Source organism: Fundulus heteroclitus, chromosome 11 (genome assembly GCF_011125445.2).
Source record: "Fundulus heteroclitus isolate FHET01 chromosome 11, MU-UCD_Fhet_4.1, whole genome shotgun sequence".
Taxonomy (NCBI): Eukaryota; Metazoa; Chordata; class Actinopteri; order Cyprinodontiformes; family Fundulidae; genus Fundulus; species Fundulus heteroclitus.
Window position 1 is genome coordinate 15,637,709 of NC_046371.1, and position 19,689 is coordinate 15,657,397.

The 19,689-nt window shown below is 40.0% G+C and overlaps 1 protein-coding gene across 1 annotated transcript; it reads right to left on the reverse strand.

Moving 5' to 3' along the window:
• Positions 1-254: 254 nt before the first annotated feature.
• Positions 255-19,489, reverse strand: LOC105920572 (RING finger protein 145). The gene is made up of 12 exons (XM_036142944.1): positions 19,315-19,489; positions 12,938-13,191; positions 11,295-11,403; positions 8,816-8,907; positions 7,992-8,227; positions 7,657-7,832; positions 6,847-6,987; positions 6,579-6,761; positions 6,308-6,455; positions 4,320-4,442; positions 3,713-3,946; positions 255-2,872 (listed from the first exon to the last, which is right to left on the reverse strand). The coding sequence occupies exons 2-12, from the start codon at positions 13,119-13,121 to the stop codon at positions 2,291-2,293; spliced, it is 2,208 nt and encodes a 735-aa protein (XP_035998837.1). The 5' UTR covers positions 13,122-13,191; positions 19,315-19,489; the 3' UTR covers positions 255-2,290.
• Positions 19,490-19,689: the final 200 nt, after the last annotated feature.

Sequence of the window (19,689 nt, forward strand, 5' to 3'; positions counted from 1 at the left end):
CAAAGGGGTTGAAAGATGAAGAAATGTGTGGGGAAAAAAAATCTCTAGGCGCACGAAGACTTTTGCAAGGCACGGTATTTTACGCTCGGAAATGTCAAGACATTACTACCCTTCTGCTTTTGTCCATCTGCACGGTGCGCTGCACTGTCCAATAAAACCCATGTAAAATTGACCTTAACAATAATATCAACAGTGATGCAAAACTTTGGCTAAGAGGAATACAGATGCCTTTTTTTTTTGTTTTGTTTTTTTGTTTTTTTTTTGCTCGGACCAGCCATGCAAATTGGATTCAAACATTGAAGAGGTGTTATAGCAAAAAAGCTTCGACATACAAAATGAATTCGACGTCCCATGTGAAGCCACTGATTAGTTCACATAGAAGCGAACGGCCTAGATCACATGGCGTGTCCTCTGCTTAGCACCAGGCTTCGGGTCATGTGATGGCCACCGGAAACGACATTCAGTATCGGTTAATTCTTGGTTTTCACCAATACTCACAACCACTGTCACTCAGCAGTTAAACCAAAATGTCAATCTGAATGAGAGAAAAACGAAAAAAAAAAAAAAACTTGTAATGTTTCTGAAATGTTAAGACTGTCACAGTTTAAAAATGCAACTATTAAGTTATCCATTGTCATTCGTAGCTGTCTCCGCCTCTGATCGCCTCTCCGTGTCATGGCGCCTACGGGACATCAGATAAATCCAACGTGTGCAGCGATGAGAGGACGGCTGCACACAGGGAGGCGGGGGAGGACAAAAACCGAGTAAACGGGACCGCTTTGAGGGAGTCGAACAGTAGGGTTTCGTTGATGGGGGGAAAAAAAAAAATATGGAATAAAGTCAGGGATAACTTGTCCTAAAAGATTTCACATTTTGTAGACACGATGTAGAAGCAGGAAGTACTTCTGAGATGGATCACTTTAACATTCTTTGTGATAGAAATCATTTGCAGCATGAGTCGACGGGGGATAGATGCAGGTAACCGTTTCATGATAAAAGTACCAGAATTTAGATAGATGTGTGTAACCAGTCATTTATGTTTTCAGCACTGAATAATAAACCTAGGCATAAAGGACTGAGTTACTCTTCCTGTCGGAAACCGATATGCAGGGTTCCTCAGCAGTTTTCAGCTGAGAGCTTATCTACATTTCTTTGTTTAGTTTTCGTCTTTAATGTCTGAATTAGGGACGGACAATCATCTCATTTACTGTTGTTGGCCAATCAGATCACTGCGATAAGAAATTTACCCCAAAAGCTAAGAACATGCTGAGGTTTTTTTTGTTTTCTTACTGCTGGTTGAATATGAGCATCAATATATGTCAATATATTTAAAAAATACGATTGAAGTTTGTGTGTGCTGTGTAACGGTACAAAAGCACAACTTAATGTAAGTCTTGCTGTGGTAACCTATTTGATATTTGGTGTCACTTCTACAGTAGTTTTTATGCTGATGTGTTCCTTGACTGTTTGTAGTAACAAATTTGCGAAAAAGAATCTAAAAATACTTTTTATCATCAGCTTTAAGAGTACTGCAAGAAAATACCCCTAAACACCAAGAACATTTTATTCTAGGCCAACATCCCCCATCCATACAACTAGTGAACTACTTCCATTAAATGTTACACTGGGAAGGCTTTAAATGTGCAAATTGCAAGCAGGTGGCAAAAAAAAAAATCTAAATACTTTAAGCTAAGAAATAAATATAAGAGAAATGAAAATGTTTTTCTTTTGTTTTCTGAACCAGTTGACAGTCGATTGTTCCCAGCGTTTCCCTTTATCCGCCCCATTATCCAACAGCAGTCCATCCATCATCTATATTCGCATACATGCACTCATCTCCAAGACATTTTCATCCTTTGGCGGATGAAGAAACAGCTGATGTATACGGGGAAGTAAACAAAGATGGAATCTGGTTGGACCAGCTCGTTTTAGAGACTTTGGAATATTGAGTTGAAGGGAATAAAGTCTGGAAATATTAATGCTTCCTAAAACCTCATTTCCTTTTTATATATACGGAACAAAACTGAAAAAATGTGACATCGAATCCCATCCTTTTCAAAACTGCGTAGGAACCCTGGATATGAGGAAGTTGGACTTCACTGTAAAAGCCTAAAGGAAGAATAAAGGAAGGGGAAGTGTGGAGATGCTGTTTCTAGGTGCATGCATATATATTATGTGTGTGTGTGTGTGTGTGTGTGTGTGTGTGTGTGTGTGTGTGGCGCTGGAGCTCTGCTTGAGCTTGGAGGAGGAGGAGGAAGGGCAGATGGGCTGTTCGGTGTGAAACGTTGGATCAGTGGATCTCCTGCAGGTCGGCGGGGGTCACCTCTACAGGAGTCGGTACCTGTGGGGAGGAGGAAGAGGAGGACGACTGGGGAAGGATGGAGGGGGCGACCATGTGGGGGTGCAATCGGGGATCGGCGGAAATGTCAGGCGCGTCAGAGGTAGAGCAGGGGGATGTGGATGGATGATCTGTTAGCGGCTGCTTCTCCGTGGAATCAGCCACAGGTGAGGTGGAGGAACAAGATGAGGATGATGATGATGATGATGACAGAGGCGTGACGAGGTGCACAGGAGCAGAGGGCGTGCCAGAAGACGAGGGGGTTTCTTCAGCCAACGCGGCGCTTCCATCATGTCCCTCTTTTACGTCGTCAGAAGCGGAGTCCTCCTCCTGATCGTCGGCAGCGGCTCCTTCCTGTCCAGCAGGGCTCGGGTCGGCTGCGGGGATGTCTTGGTTGGGAACTCCGCTGGCTGGTGATTGGCTCTTGAGTTGGGCGTGACAAAGGGGACACGTCTCCTGCACGTACAGCCATTTCTTCAGGCAGCCAGCGTGGAAGAAATGGCTGCAGGGAGTGATCACTGCACTGTTCATGTCCTGCAAGGAAGAACAAGTCACATGAGGCCCGCTTTACATTCCCCCCTGCTCACGTAGCCTGTTGTTGCAAACAAATAGGACCAGGGTTCCTACAGCATAAGGCAAGTTAAATTCAAGACTTTTTAAGACTTTTTAATGCCATTTGAAATAAAAAGTTAAGACCAACTTCACGATAAACAAGATAAACCTGGTTGCGACAACTTCACCCAAATGATTATTTTAACATAAACCATTACTTTCTGGCCCAGTAGACATGTTAAAGATTTTGAAAAACATTCCATATAGGAAGAAAGCTAAAAAACAAACAAATTACAGATTTATTTTTAACAACTACTGAACTGAATTCACAAACTTTGTTTTGTTCCCTACTAAAATAAACTATAAATCAGTTTTTAAAACCACAACATAAGCAGTGCCAACTCTTTTTCACAGCTATGGTCCGGCCGCAACAGTTTTTATTGGTTAAAGGCCTTAGTTTTATATTACAGAATTCAATGCCTTTTAAGACTTTTTAAGGATCCGCAGGAACCCTGAGAACATGATGACAACTAAATATCAAGACAAAAAAATAAACTAATCTTTACTCAGAAATAAACTTAAATACACAAAAACTCTATGAAGTATATTTATTCGAAGAATTCAAGCATGGTGGCAGATGATGGTTGATGAAGATTTCAGCACAAAAGCGGCAGATTATAACCCCAAAGTTACAGAATCTGATTAAATCCTATCAAAAAGAAATAAATCCATAAATAAACGAGTGAATGAGCAGTATCGTGTGAAGCAGCGTGCATAAAAACAAAAAGCGGCCTCCTTAGAAGCGCTAAAGGCTCTGCGTACCTGGAAGCAGATAGCACAGATGTCATTATACTGCTCCAGCTGCGCGTCGGTCGCGGTTGGGAGGCTTTTGATCTTGTTTACGGCGTCTCTCCTGAGCAGGAAGCTCTGCCAGCCCAGCTGGGCTCTGAGCCAAACGTTGTAGTAGGAGTGGACCAGAATAATGGTGCTGCCCATCACACTCCACTCGCCAAATACAGTCTCTGATATGCCATAGCACACAACACACACTGCCACCTGGGAGGACAGAATTTAATGAGTCAGAAAACAATAGTAATACTGATTTCAGACAATTTTTTATTGTAATTATTATTATGGAATTACAAGCTCATTCACATTTATGCATTAAAGTAAATCTCACTAACTATCTGATTCATATTAAACTCAAAAACAGAAGCATCGTCGTGTTGGTTGGCCAAAAATAATAGGATCTCTTAGTTCTGAAATTAATAATGAATAAAAAAAATACAGAAATACTAAACAAAATACATATTTTTTTATATAACTGATCAGACTGGAGCGAGAGAAGATTTTGAATTCTGGCTGACTGTCTGCTGCTGTACGTGTTGTCAGAACTGTCATAATCAGAATGTGTTCAGGAAATATTTACCAGAAACTCCAGCAGCCTGTAGGTCCCGTTAACACAGTAAATAACCTCGTCCATGTTCTCCACTGGAGCTTTACGAAACTCCTCCACCATGAAGAGAACGTAGATGAGCAGAGTACCGAGAACCTGGTGGTAAAAAAAAATAAATTAAAAAAAACTGTTTTAGTGTAAATCACGTAAAAGGATCACAACAAGGTTCATATGAAACGTTTCTGAATGAAGGAGCTCCAAAGAGATTTCATCAGCAGTCTCGTCATGATTCAGGCGACCAAGTCCTCCACTCACACCAAGAAAATCCAAGGACAGTGACGGGTGGGTCATCTTACTTTTGTGCCTTAGAGGATGGGCTTCCATGTCCTTAAAAACAGCAGCTGAAGTGTGAGCCACCAGAACTGACAAAGACTCCTGGAAAGGTGTCGAAACATTTTCAGAAAGAACTGAACCAAAGTCCGGTTCCCTCCGATTTACGCCTGTTTGCTCTTGCGATGACCCGGATAACTGAGAATCTGCACAGGCGTGAAGGAGCAAGTAATAAATAATGTAACAAGTCAGATTTCTGACTTAAGCTCCCTAAGCGTCAATAAGGACGTGTCTGGAGCTTTTTGGACATTTTGTAGAGAAGGCTGAAAGTTCAGAGACAAATTCTTCTGAAAAAGATTGTTTGCAAGAGGCTTGTAGTTTTGTTGACCACAGCCACATATCACAGGACAAACGTATGCCACTAGTTTATGTGTTGGGATTGCTAAATAGTAGAAAATGTAGCGTTTTTTCCCCTTCTATGTTTGGATATGAGGTAATATTAAAACATGCTTTCCTGGACTACGAAACTGGGTTGAAAAAGGTTTGATTCTAATAAATCAAATGTTCGAAGGTGGAAGCCTGCTGTCCTTTCAGCAACTTCAACAAAAACATAATCTTCCAACCCATGACTTGTATAAATATTTACAAATGAGACACTATCTGCAAATAAATAAGGAATGGGAAAACATACAAATGCCCCCTTCAAACATAGAAAATTTCTTTCTTTCTGTAATAAAAGGAAATATAACCACCAAATTCATATCCTATATTTACAAAATATTGCAAGAGGAAGTAATAACAGATACAAAATATATCAAAGGGAAATGGGAACTAGAAATGAATATCATAATTAATCATGAGGACAATGTTTAGGGAGTGTCATAGAATATCAAATAGTCCAATGTTAAGAGAATTTGAATGGAAAATCAAAATGAGATTTTTTAGGACTCCTCTTCTCATATCTAGATTTAACCACACCTCTGATAAATGTTGGAGAGGTCGTGGACTAATTGGAGACTTCACTGATATATTTTTGGACTGTCCAAAACTATCAACATATTGGTAAGGGATACAAATGGAAATCAACAACTGCCTGGGCATTACAATTCCCCTAGAGCCATTCTTTATAATACTAGGTATTTTCCAGATTAAAATCCAAGATCACAATAAGATTTACATTTTAAAGATCTTACTTGTCCTCGCAAAGAAAATGATTATGGTCTCATGGCTGAAGCCTCAGCCCCCAACGATTTCCCAATGGAAGAATAGAGTAAGGGGGGAGTACCACATGGAACAAATTACGGCAAAACTTCAGATGAAAAGTGATATCTTTATAGAAAAATGGTCCTCAATTCAAGCATTCATTTCAAACCACAACTGATGGAAATTACGATTAATGAATGGGAGATTCCTCTGTATTTTTTCTTTTTTTAATTCTATTTTGTTTTTTTCTTTTCATTTATTTATCTTTGTTTTTTACTATTATCATTGTTTTTTATTGTCTTTTCTTTAAGACCTTGGACAAACAAAACCCTCTTTAAAAATATAACGTGTATTTCTACATGTATTCTGTAAGATGTGTGAGATGTGACATGCACTGGAAAATCTGAATAAAAAAGAAAAACATGCTTTCCTAAATAAGGCTGTTACAGCTTTGGTCATTCACTTCATTTAACGTCAGTGTGATTTACCTGAAGTGAGGTGAGGATAGATGAAGAGATGATGATGAGAAGCCAGAAGTCCATATGGAAGAACTGACAGATCATATAGGACATGTAAGCGGGAAAGATCAGCAGGAAGAGGCAAAGAGACACGGCGCGGAAGTGCTTCCACAAACTCCTACAAGACAAGAGACGGAGAGAAAAAAAAAAACCCAGAGAGTTAAAACTGTTGCATGGAATACTACTGAATAATGTTTAATGATTAAAAAAAAAAAAAAAGCACATTAGAGGTTTGTCTTACTTATCTCTGGAGGCTCCCAGAGCCAAAACGATGGGGTCAGCGATCTCCAGCATGGATTGCAGAATGGAAGCAACTACAATGAAGAGGATGATTGAGAGGAGGAAGGCTCGATGGATGACCTGCAGCTCTATCAAACCGGTTTGCACAGCAAGGATAAGCAGCGTGATGCCTTCAGTCATTCCTCTGCATATGAGAAAAAACGGACATTATTAACACTTTGCGACGCACTCCGACATTAGGCCTCAACTAAACAAGCAAACACTGTAACCTGTGCATGGCGTTGTCGTGGACGAAGGCTCTGTAGCCCTGCAGGTAGAACTTGCAGAGTGTGAGAACTCCCAGTGCGATGAAGGAGACGGTGAAAACCAGACCCAGCAGAGAGTACGGTGTACTACAACACTCCGCGATACTGGAGGAGAAGAAACCAAGAAGCAGAGTTTAAATGAGCCCCTTTTCAAGAATACCTACAATACATTTTGTGTACATAAAAAAAAAAAAAGGGTCTGCAAATTAGCTGGTAGCAAGAACACCAGAGTTACTTTGTAACAACGACCATATGCTGCCCCCCGACCAAATAAATCTGAATGAATGAAAGAAATGTCCCGATTCAGTTTACTTTCAATGTGTAAACGCATCATAATGAGCTTAACAACACTCTTCGGTGTGGAAGTCCTAACAGAGTGAAGAGTCACTTTTTTTTTTTTTTTTTTTATTTTCACTAGATGTGATGTGTTTAAAATGAAGTCAGAGGAAGCAAAGAAATGTAACCACTTAAAAGAAATATGACCGCCCAGCTTCAAGCAAACCCACAACACTACCACCGATATTCATGTATTATTACGCCGCCCGTGGAAACAACACTAATCCCTGCAAGCTGAGCCATTTACATACCCAGCAATGGTCCTCACGGGTACCGAATTACAGCCAAATCCAACCACTCCTTACGAGTGACCTCTTTTTTTTTTTTTTTTTTTTGTCAGTGAGTTTGTACACACGAGCATACAGAGTTTAAACGACGCACGCTCTACACAAGCCAGGAAGGCCCTCACAGTTTGGTGAAAAGGTGCCGTCATCTTGCCTTGTAAGAAAGAGGAAAAGGAGCCTCTCCCTGGAGGTAGGCTGGTCTCTGGTGCTAAAGTAGGTGTAGATCTGAAGAGCGAACAGCACCAGCCAGAAACACATAAAGAGCACTGGAAGAACCAGCTGGTTCCACAGGGACATGCCTAAAGCAAGCAACCCATACACCTCTACCACCTGGGAGACAGAGAAATGCAGAAAAACCAAGAGGAGAGAGAAAAATGTAATTAGGAACATTCATCAAATTAGAAAAAAGAGGATACGTCTCAGAACCGAAGCTTAATGAGGAAAATGTGAGAAGACCGCCAACATAAGGCCACGTCAATTATTAATCACCTGAGCGAGCTCCCTGTAGGCGGTCTTGGCCAGGTTATATGGCACCAGTAAGTTAGTAGCCAGGAAGTAAATGACCTCCAGGCCTGTGAAGATCATTGAAAACCTATTGATGAAGACGATGGTCTCGAGGGGCACCAGACACAGCCTGGCCACCAGTGGGAGGAGGTGCGCCGAGAAAAGCCAGATCCTCTTGGTTTGCATCACGCAGGAGCAGAGAGTGCACACCACAAGCTGACCTGAAAATGTTAAACATGGACAGAGAGATAAATATGCAGCAGAGTCATTCTGAGACATCTAAAGGATTCTCGACTGACTTGTTCTTGCGTTTCATTTTTTCCAGAACATTTATCAATCCCCCGATCGGTGAGAACGGGTCGTTAAGAGAAGAAAAGAAAAATGCTCGGAGGAAAAAGAGGTTTCTTCCCAGCTTCTCTCAGACGTTTATACAGCAGTGTTGTTTTTGCTTTCTCGGGCGTCCTCTGTGAAATCAGCACTTTGTGGATTTCTATTTATAACCAGGAGACCCGTTTTCTTTTCACTCGTTAGATGCACCAAGTTCTTCTTACAATGCAGAAACATGCTTAAAAAAAACCTACATTGAACATGCTGGATGTGGTAGCTGGTCTAGTTTCAGCAGTGACCAGTTAAAGACCTCTGCAACCAGGATATCAGACTTGTTTTATTTATTTCCCAGTGCAGATTCTGTAGCCTTTTTAGTTGAATTGTACAGGAAACATGCCACATTAAAAAAGATGATTTATTAAGCTTATTTTTTTTATGTTAACCCCACCCCTTGCACAGAGTCTTCAGGCGTAATGTTATACCTATGAGTGCAGTGGTGAATCTGTTCATGGAAAGTGGTTCCAGGTAGACAGGTCCTTCGTGGCCTGAATCCAGTTCGCTGCGAACATAATCCCTGACAAAAGAGGTTAGAAAGATGAGCACAGAGGCAGATCTATTGTGAGCTGTTATATAACACCCATTTACAGTGTAATAACGCCTCAGAAACGTCTAGTCCTTCACCGCGATCTTCATGGATATGTGTTTGGTACAGACCGACTCAGATGGGCTTTTCTATGGCCGATGCAGATATCAAAAATATCCAAGGCAGATAGTATTTGTGATCTATTTTATTATTATTATTATTTTTTACCTTGGATCAAACTTTTGCCAGGATATTCCTAAATCAAACATCCCGATTGGCTGAAATGAGCTGCTTTAGGCAGTAGAGACAGTCCAGGTCCCGCCACATTGGTTTTTGATTGAAACGTCAACTCTTATCTTCTACATGTCCAAACGTGTCAGCCCCTCATTTACGTCACAAGGGAGCAAGCAGATCATAGAAAGGCTTGACAGAGTACAACAAAGTTGGTCCTTTTAGTCTTCCAGCACATGTCTGTCATGCAACATGATTGATTTAGAGATGTCTGCAGCATTTAGGAATAATCACAGTTAAGATATGCTTCAATATTCTTTAGGGACAGGGGTGTTTGCAGTAACGTCACTAAATGTACCCCAGGCCAATATTTGGAGACGAGTAATGAGAATATGCCGAGGGTAAAACACTCAACAATACTGGAGACAGCTGTTAAGGAAAGAAAGGGTATGTTTATTTAGGACACTTCAAATATGATCAATGAACAACATCCATACTTCATATATGATCAATGAACAAGATCCATAACAGGTGGCAAACAGAAATGTCTGAATAGTGAGTACTACTAACGCCATCAAAATTTCTTGACCGTTTTACATCTAGTTGGCTAAGAAATGTAGTCGTTAAAATCAGAAAGATAGACATTTTCTTTTTGTTTTAGTAACTAAGCAAGAACTACCGGTCAGAAACTTTCCAGGTGAAAACCTACAACACATCGGTACCCTACACCGCCGTAAGCCTAAATTTAACACATACCCAGTTAGTCTGAGAGAATAAAATTGACGAGATACTACCTAGATTTGTTTTTACAAACTACTGTGCAAGACAATATTTTCAAGCAGTTAGTTTTAAAAACCAGACTTCCACCGACATCTGAACTTTGGTAAACATCAACTGGCTGAATTCCCTCATCAGCCGTCATTCAGCTCTGCAAAGGCCCGACAACAAGCCGTTCTTATGGTTTAGGCGTGTTGGAGAAGGGATGCACCTAAAAGTTGCAGGAGGGGAACTCTTGAGGACTCAACTTGGGCAACCCAATTTTGTGAACTTAAATGTTAGTATGTGCAAGTTGTACCCATTGAGTTTGCATAACTCCATGAATTTAATAATTTTTATTAGACTTAACAGTGACAGTACGCTCTTTTTGAGATTCAGCCTTTAGAGCTCATCTGCCTTCAGGGAGCATCCCGTCTGGATCCCAGGCTACTTTTCATATTTCCTGATTATGCTTCCATGTTATTAATCCTGTAATTCTGCATTTGTAATTTGACAAGACTTATTACTCAGGACACGTGAGTAATAAGTCACACACTATAATCACACTATAATATTGAATACATCCCATCAGTCGTAACAGCAACTTCGCCCTTGGTTTTGTCTGGCTATAACAATGGCCAAAAAGAAAGTGAGGTTACACTGATCTACACACGTCTCTTTCAATTACTCAATTTTTATACATGGACTCAACTTAAATACTTTAAGTTACCGCAGCATTTTTTTTTTAAAAATCTAACAGTTTACAGCATTTATTTAAAATGAGTATAAAAAACAAGTTGATGAGAATTGAGTTCTGCTAACTTGAAGCTTTTAATTAAACTGAATGTTGCATTTTACAGAGAAGCGCCGTCGTGACGGCCAAATAAAACAATGTGAAATAATATGAGCAGTCGAGGACAAATGTTTAATCTCAACTCTGACTCCTCTAGTCTGCAACAGCTGACAGACTAACTTCCTGTCCTAAGTGGCGGACAGGAAGTTAGCTGACGCGCTATGGAAACCACCATAAACAAAGAGACGGCTGTTTCAGCCAAGCTAATCCACACTAATCGATAATATAAGATCTTAAGTTCGAAATGTCAACTTTGTAACCCTTTATTTTCTTTATCCCAAAATAATATCCATCCCTGTTTTACAGAAATTGTTCCCTCCCACACATACAGCGACAAAGGTTAGAAAAAAAAAAAACATTTAAAATGATGTTATATCTTCAGAAATCATAGTCCTTAAAGGGAGATTAAACTAGCCAGGCTAAAGTTGAACGAAACGCTAAAATTAGAAAAAGGGCCAGAGAAATTCTGATTGCCGCATCACTAATAATGAGGATTTTCAAAGCCTGAGAGAACAGGTCGGTTGGTGTGTGTTCGTACCTGGAGACTTGGTGACCAGCAAAGAGCAGCAGGGCCGTCAGAACGTACAGGTAGAGCTTCACCAGGTGCTGACGAGGCAGCGTCAGCAGCACCAGGCTCAGGATGTAACCTACAAACAAGAAACCCAGGACATCTTTAAAGCGGCATTTATTCATACTACACCCGTTTCTACGTATCCAGGTTTATATTTTGCATTAGGGACTTTTTATGCAACTGTATGGAGATCTTGAAAATCTGTGCAACAAGCAAACTTATTCTGCAGTTTACGACCTAAAAGCGCGTCCAGAAAGTCCTCCCTGCATATTAACAGATAGTTTGGTTTTACAGCCTCTCTCCCTCTTTATTCTGCGGGTCCAGCCATCGCGCTCGTCAGCACATACCGAGCCTATTGGCTCATCAACAAACTGCAGCCAAGCTTGAAAAAGAAAAGAAAAAAAAAAGAAGAGGAAAGTATGCAGGCCTACTTTGCTCGTCGGTTCTCAGCCATGCAAACAGCTCTTTATTGTAAGCTTGAGCTGCTCTGGTTCTTTTTGTGTCTTCAGAATATTCTCAAGGCCTCGTGTTTAAACCCCAAAACTGAAATCTGCTCAGCTCCAGTTTAAAGAGATTAGAAGGGAAGTGGAATAGTGCAGATATGCTTTACAGGGCCAACGTTGTCCGATTCATCACTACCCAGCCTTCGCTGCTCAAAGGTATTTCTCTGGCACTTTGACTTTTTTTGTATGCATTTCAGAAACATTTACTAAATGAATTTAACATTAGAAAACAGCAGCGATCAAGCACTGGAACGTCAACTTTTACAATAAATAAGAATCTGGGATATAAGCACTTTAGTCTTCAGCAGAAAACGTTCCCTAGGAGGTGGAACGTGACACGAGGAGCACAAGTGGAACTGAGAAAAGGCTTTACTGATGACACCAAACGGGAATCATGCTTTCAGGAAGTCTTTCCATTCAGATAATACCGCCGCTGGGTTGAAACCAGAACAGAAAGAACCGGACCTGTTTTGACTATTAAATCTCTCTTCAGCCCGAAGCAGCCTGGAGCTCTAATAACAGAAGCCAAAACATAACAAGCTAAAATGTTGGAGAAATTCTCTTTAAAAATCCAGTCAGGGTTGCTTTTACCCTCCTTAATTAACAAAAAAATAAATAAAACTGAACTTCTACATTATTCTGAGCTCAAAGCAACCAATTAAAACACACAAACCCATTGTTATTCCTGCCCTGTTATTTTTTTTAATGCTTTACCATTATACGGTCTACTCAGTGATAAGACTCAGATGTTGCTGAGTGGTAAAAAAAAAAAAAAAAAAGCTGAAGGAACAAAAACCAGACTGCTTGCCATAGAATAACTGATAAAAGATTTACTAAATGGCAGCTGACAGCCCTAAAATCCAACCTTATGCTATTACATTACAGTGCATGCTAAAGTATCTTCTTTTTTTACCACAACAATGGTATATTTTGGGGGATATGGAGTGATAAGCAAACACAAAACACTGTATTATATATATATATATATATATATATATATATATATATATATATATATATATATATATATATATATATATATATATATATATATATATATATATATATATATATTTATCTGAGTGTGTGTGTGACACCAGCACTGACCTACGTAGTGCAGGTAGAGAGCCAGATATTTGTACTGAAACAGAGGGTTGTTGGAGAGGCTGGAGCGCTGGATCTTCTGGAAGAAGGAGCTGACGTCCCAGCGATACAGGACGTCGAGCAGCATGATGCTGGGAACGCGCAGGCCCACGTTGAGCACCGCTTCTACGCGGTCCTTCACCGCCATGGCCTCGGGTTAAACTCTGACCGGCAGGCGGAACTGACCTCGGAGAGAGGAGACGTTGATGGCGAGCGCTCTGTGGAGAAAGGAGAATGGAAATTGAATATGCAGCAGCTGCAGCAGATATGGAAGTGACGAAACAATATAATAAAAAAAAAAGAAAAGATGAAAGGCGGGGAGCAACAAAAGAGCAGGATTAATGAAGGTCACAGGAATCCTGAAAGCCACGGGGGGCAGAGAAGAAAGAAATATGCAACAATGCTGCAGAGAGGCTGAAAAAGCCCGGGCTTAGGAAGGACTATGTCACAATAAGGATTACAGGGGGGAAAACAAAACAATTGTATACATACAAAAGCAGCAATTAATTTCAATATCTGTAAAAAAAATATCAGTAATGCGATACTGCGTGCTGTTTAGCTATAGAACAATATTTCAGCCGTGCTTCCTTTCGTCTATCTCTTCCTCTCAGCGTAAGCTAGACTAGATGGCTCATCCCTTAGAGACGCGTTTACGTTAGCTGCTTACGTAGCGGCCCACATCCACAGCGCACACAATTGGTAGAAAACGGTTTACCCTAACCCACTCCGAATTCCCATAAATATAAATGTTTTAAATATAAAAACAGCTTTCTGTGAATATTCTTCATTAACTAAGAACTTCTAGGGCTGAACAATTAATCGCATTTTCAATATAATAGTGATTTAAAAGAACACAATTTCCAAATCGCAGAGATCTGCAATTTTTTTTGTAACAATTAGTAAATCAGACACGTCCTTTAAGTGTCAGTAAAATGTTTAAAGTGGGTTTACCTCCACATGGAAGGGAAGACAGTTGCAGCAGTGAGATAATCTAATTTTATTACTTGTTTTAGAGTTTATATAATCATACAAAGCATTAAGTACAGGTCAATCAGTTTAATACATAGACTTGCTTGTTGGTTGCACTTTATGTTCAACAAGGATTGATGTCCAATTAAATTAAAAGCTGTTCTCTTGAATAATATTCTGATCAATAGAAACAATAAAAGTTCATGTTTAAAATAGTCCTTGTTTACAAACATCTTTATTTACAGGCTATTTTTATTGCTTGTGGTTAATGCAGAGAAAAGTCAAAATTGCAATTTTGGTTGAAATATATCGTAGGCAGAATGCAATCATTACTGATTACTGAGTTTAGATGCTGTGGGTCTTTTAGCAACTAACCCACATGGCGAGGAAACAAATTGATTTGTTGTTTGTATATATTTTAAAACACAAATTAAACTGTAAAAAAAAACCCTGCATTAAATTGCAATATTAAGAAAAAGAAAAAAAAAAAAAAAATCGCAATTAGATTATTTGCCAAAATCGTTCAGCCCTAAGAACTTCCACATTTAAGATGCACACCAGTGCATCATTTGCCAGGCTAGGGTGCATTCAGTAGAACGCATGGAAAATAATGAACATTTTTCTTCAAGCTTTTTCATCGTTAACTCATCATCTGCAGATAATGTGACGTGGAAGTGTGGGGGGGGGGGGCATAAAAAAGCAGAACTTAGCATCACATTTATCATTGTCTCTAAGGGAATCAATTCTCATACACGCTAACGCCTTCTAGTGTTTACTCATCACCAAAGGTGTCCAGACTTGTTTCAGGTAAAACTGAGAGCGGACGATGTGAAGCATGAATCAACCAGAGTCAGTTTCATCCAATCTGAAAACGACTAAAAGCTTTTCCACACGCGTGTTGCTCAATGGCCTGGTGATTAGACTGAACTGGTTTGGTTAAGCAATTCTGCTGCGTCTGCTTTCATGTTACGGCTCCATTATACACGCACAGAAAATCCAAGAGGTCCGATATTTTGGTCCCTCATTTCAGAAAGTGGAACTCAGATTTGTTACACAAAGAAAAATAATCTTGTAACTTTGATGACGAAGGCTTGCGCTGCTGTAACGGATGCCAGCTTTTCCCTTCGGGTCCCCTGCGTTTTGTTTGTTCTGCTCTCTCGTCCTCCTTTTGACAACGACCCACAGATTCTCTGAGGGGGTTCAGGTCGGGGGGGTCGGCGGGCCGGTCTAGCACATCAGCACCGCGGTCTTTGAACCAGCTTTTTTGGTACCTTTGGCAGGGTGGGCCAGCACCAAGTTCATCAGCACCTCCATAACGCTTGTAAGTAGGGCTGCGGCATATGGCCGTGAAATGCGTCATTTAAGCCTTTCAGTCAATCAGTCGATGTCGATAATTATTGAGTAATGTTTTGTTTACCTATTTGAAACAAGAAAAAAAACAACAACACAGAATTTAAACTTTAATCCTCCTAACCGTATTTAAATGTAACCTTTAAGCTTTAAAATAGGTCAGCCCTACTACCAACCTTGCTTAGTTTGGCTGTGAGAGGTTGAGAGTCTAAATCCTTCGCTCTGCCTACATCCCCCAGAATACCATGTGCTTCTGGTTCAGTGGAATTATAGAACATTTTATCGGAAGTACTTTATATTGGTATTGATCAGATGTCTACCGTAACATATATGGATATTGATTTATTGCCCAGCCTTACTTGTAAGCAGGAGGAAGCACACCTTCAAGGCCTGGGGGTTGAGACCACCGCTCTAGGCTCTTGAATCATGATTTCCAAATTAAATGTAAACTTTTCTTTCATCTGACACCAGGACTTTGGACCACATACAGCGCAGTTTTTACTCTCCTTAGCCGGGGTAAGACGCTACTGACACTTCTGGTTCAGGAGTGGCTGCCACTCAACCATCTATATAACATAATATGTAATAATCTGTCATAGGGCTGGGTATCATCTAGGATGAGCCGATTCGATACGATTCTCGATACACAGCTCACGATACGATACGATTCTCGATACATAGCTCAGCTTGATTTGATTCCAATATCGATATTTATTACTTTGAATTAATGCTCAGTGATTCAATCACCAAAATCAGCCAAATATTATGTTTATGTTCTATTTATTGATCACAGACATATTAACAGGAAAATAAAGTGCATTTGCTTCAATGCATTTAACGTGTCACAGAAACCAAAAATGTGCCCAAACATCTGATTTTAGGGTCAAAGGAGCTTCTAAAATCCTGTCGGCCGTTCCACAAATTCGTCTCACTCGCTCTCCTTCGCTGTGAACTGTAATGGTTGCGCTGTAATAACGCCCCCTAGGGTCTTCGGTTCTCCACAATCACTATCAAGCTATTTCTGGATAATGTTCACCTAAACTAGTGCACTTTCACATCTCCCACAGGTGCTGGGTCCCAGGTATTAAGTGTTCACTTATATACAGTAATCTTTTAATTTATTTATTTATGTTCTTTCACTTTCTTTTTTCAAATATCACATTACACATGTCAGCTTACATAATAATATATATGATTTAGCAATGGCATCTAGGTGTTATTCGAGTGTATCTGTTGCTTTATGTCTGTTGGTTGTGCTGTTATTTTTGCATCTCTCTTTCCAGGTGATGGAGCAGACAAAGAAGGTTTTATCATTCTCTCCCTTTTATCTCCTCTTTCTTTCACCTCTACTCTTTTTTTTCTTTTCTTTCACTTTTTGTTCTTCCTTTACTCTCCCATTGTCATGTCCATATAATTTGAAATTCTCCTTGCAGGAATCATAATAAAGCTATTTACAAGCATAAATCAAGTGGAGCACTATGGCGAAAGCCGTTTGCTCCACTTGTAAAAGCAAAATCTGTCGAGCTCTACCTGGCATTGAGACATCAATTCCTATTGCCATATTGCTAGACAGGACACTGGGGAAAAAAAAAAAAAAAAAAAAAAAAAAAAAAAAAACGCCCCCTAGAGGTTGGGAGGTATATCGATATTGAAAGCCAGAATATCGATATTAAATCGTTTTTAAAAATATCGATATTAATCTTTATATCGATTTTTATGCACAGCCCTAATCTGTCATAACATTCACATTTTCTGATTGACTGAATTTTGGAGTTTCGTTATCTGTAAGCCGTCTTTATCAAAATTGCAAGAAATGCAGGTTTGCACACTATATATCAGAATAACACGTTTAGCAGAACTGCAAAGTCCCACCTAAAACATGCTTGTGTTCTCAAGGATTTATGCAAAGCTGCAGGACTTTTCTGCCGTTGCTCACGTTTCTCAGAGTCTCCATTAGTTAATGCCACCCTAGCGCTGGGATAGGATGTTAAGAACTTACGTAACTGCATTCACTGGACAGAGACTGCTTTGCAGAATACTACCTTATATAACAACAACAACACCACCACAATCTATGCCCAACAATTTTATCTGCCCCTATACCCTTATGCCTGAAAAATATTTTTTTGGTCCGAATTTCAACGTTTTGACACTACACATCCTCAAGAGTTCGTGTAATTTCTGGTGGGGGTGAAGGTGGGGGGTCCAACAGAAATAAACAACAAATAAATAACATTTATCCAGTATCACAGAATATCCACCTAATGAATGAATGAACCTAAAATTACTCTAACCATGTTAGTGCATTTAGGTTCATTCATTTGCAATTTAAAATAATTAAATGAATGATTAAATGTAGCTAAATATTAAAGGACTTTAGGTGTTTACCCAAGGGGAGGTCTCCATGCAACTCATTAACTTAAACAAAACTACAAACAACTTCAGTAAGTAGACGTACGCACATATGCCGTACTGCAGTTATCATTACAAATTCAAATCCCCATGGAATGCAATATTTGTGCTGTATGATATTTTCTCATTCTGCATGCTAATAAAATGCAAGGCCACACCCTACGTATACTTTTTTTTTTTGGCAGAGGTGCCAAACTTCACAGAGAGGGAAAAAATATATATATTTTTTTACTTTGCAATTAAACAAGTTAGGCAAATGGCGGCTACACTTAAATGGTAAATACATCTCAGTCGTTCAAGCTTCAACACTTTCTGTATTTTCTGAAGAGAAGCTGTGGAAAAGCCTGCATAATCCACTAAAGCAACATTAAAGCATCACCTGCAGTTCACGTTTACATGTATGTGTGCTACCGTCTCTTGGCGTATCACTGGAATTACATACCAACGTACGGAGCAAATTGTGTATTTTGACTCTTTGATGTAAAAAAAATATATATATAGTGAGTGAGGTGAACCTGTTATTTAACATTTATTATAATTTTATTTTAATTTGTACACATCATTTTAGAAATGTTCAAAATAAATAAGTAGAGCTTCTTATTTATTTTCAACACGCATAACTACTTTATAGGCTAATTATAGGTGTATAATAATATTTTAAGCAACTTCTTAAGACTTTTGAACCCATAATATGAAGCTACTACACAGCAAGTCCCCTTTAAGATTAGAAAAAAAACAACAAGGAAACCTTTAAATCATAAATCTAAATGCACACTTCTAACAACAATACCCGTCAAGTGAGGTCAATGGTGTTCCTCTTTTTTTGTGCTGTAATATTATCCGTAGGTACACCAAATGAAAAAAAAACAAACATCTAGGTAATATTGGGTAACATCCATCAAAATAAATAAATACTTGAACGAATGAAATACTTGAAAAGATGCAAAAAGTTGTAGATTGAGAACCCACTTTGAAGGGCTCATCAGAGATGATTTTTTTATCGGAAGTGAAAATGTTGCAGAGATGCCTGAGCGCTGCATTGGCTGCTGTACGTGCCATGAACTCTAGTAACCCCATCCGCCTCGACAGAAACAAACCCCCCCCCCCCCCCAAGCTAAGCCGCAAAGGAAAGAATGCAACACTTTGCTAGCGGGGTTGAGCTTATGCAGGGCTGCTACGTGGAAGCCGCAAAGCGAAGGGAGGCCATCGGTGAGACCAAGCAATCACAGAACAACTGTGTACACCGGGAAACGGGCAGCGGTGACGCTGTACGTGCTCCGTGGAGGTGATGAGCCGCAGCCAACAGACGGAGGCGCAGTGCCAGCAATTAAGGCCGAACGTACTCGAGCTAGTCTTGCTGTCAGCTAGCCAAAAACAACCAGCACAGAACCAACTCGTCCGCAAAGCTGCGGATAAAGACGTCCCATGCACAATTTCTCCTTCCACAAATACACAAGTGAAAGCCCGCACAATGACCCGCGTGACGAACAGAGGAAGCCCTCGTTAGATACCCTGAGCTGAGGCGCAGATAACAGGCAGCAGAACGGTGAACTGTGCTTGTAGCTCCGGTGCTAAGTCAACATTTACAAGAGGAGAAAAAGACAACTTACCCTTCAAGGACGATGTTCGAAACTATGAAAAAGTGATTTCAGGTGCCTGGCTGGTCGTTTATCGACCATTTTAACTCGGCACCGCCCGAGATAACGGTCCGCCAGATGGGTGTGCTTCACAGCTAGAAGACGCGGCCCATCCGCTCATCTTTCCTGGCAGCCATTTACCAGAGTACGGGGCGGACGCACTGAGCATGCGCAGCAATGGCCGCTCTGTGAAATCTCTTGTTATACTAAAAGTTGAGTTACTTTACACACAAGAACCTGTTTACACGTAATTTCTTTCAAGAAAGATTGTGATGTTGTGACCCGCATAAAACCGGATTAACTGAACCGTTTTAAGAGCAATGAGAGAGAAATTCAAATCATTCAAAG

Coding starts and splice junctions, on each gene's coding strand:
- LOC105920572 (XM_036142944.1), bottom strand. CDS start 13,121: ATGGCGGTGAAGGACCGCGTAGAAGCGGTGCTCAACGTGGGCCTGCGC. Junction 6,988..7,656: donor CTTTTCCTCTTTCTTACAAG/GCAAGATGACGG, acceptor CTTCTCCTCCAG/TATCGCGGAGTGTTGTAGTA. Junction 4,443..6,307: donor CTATCCTCACCTCACTTCAG/GTAAATCACACT, acceptor TTTTACCACCAG/GTTCTCGGTACTCTGCTCAT.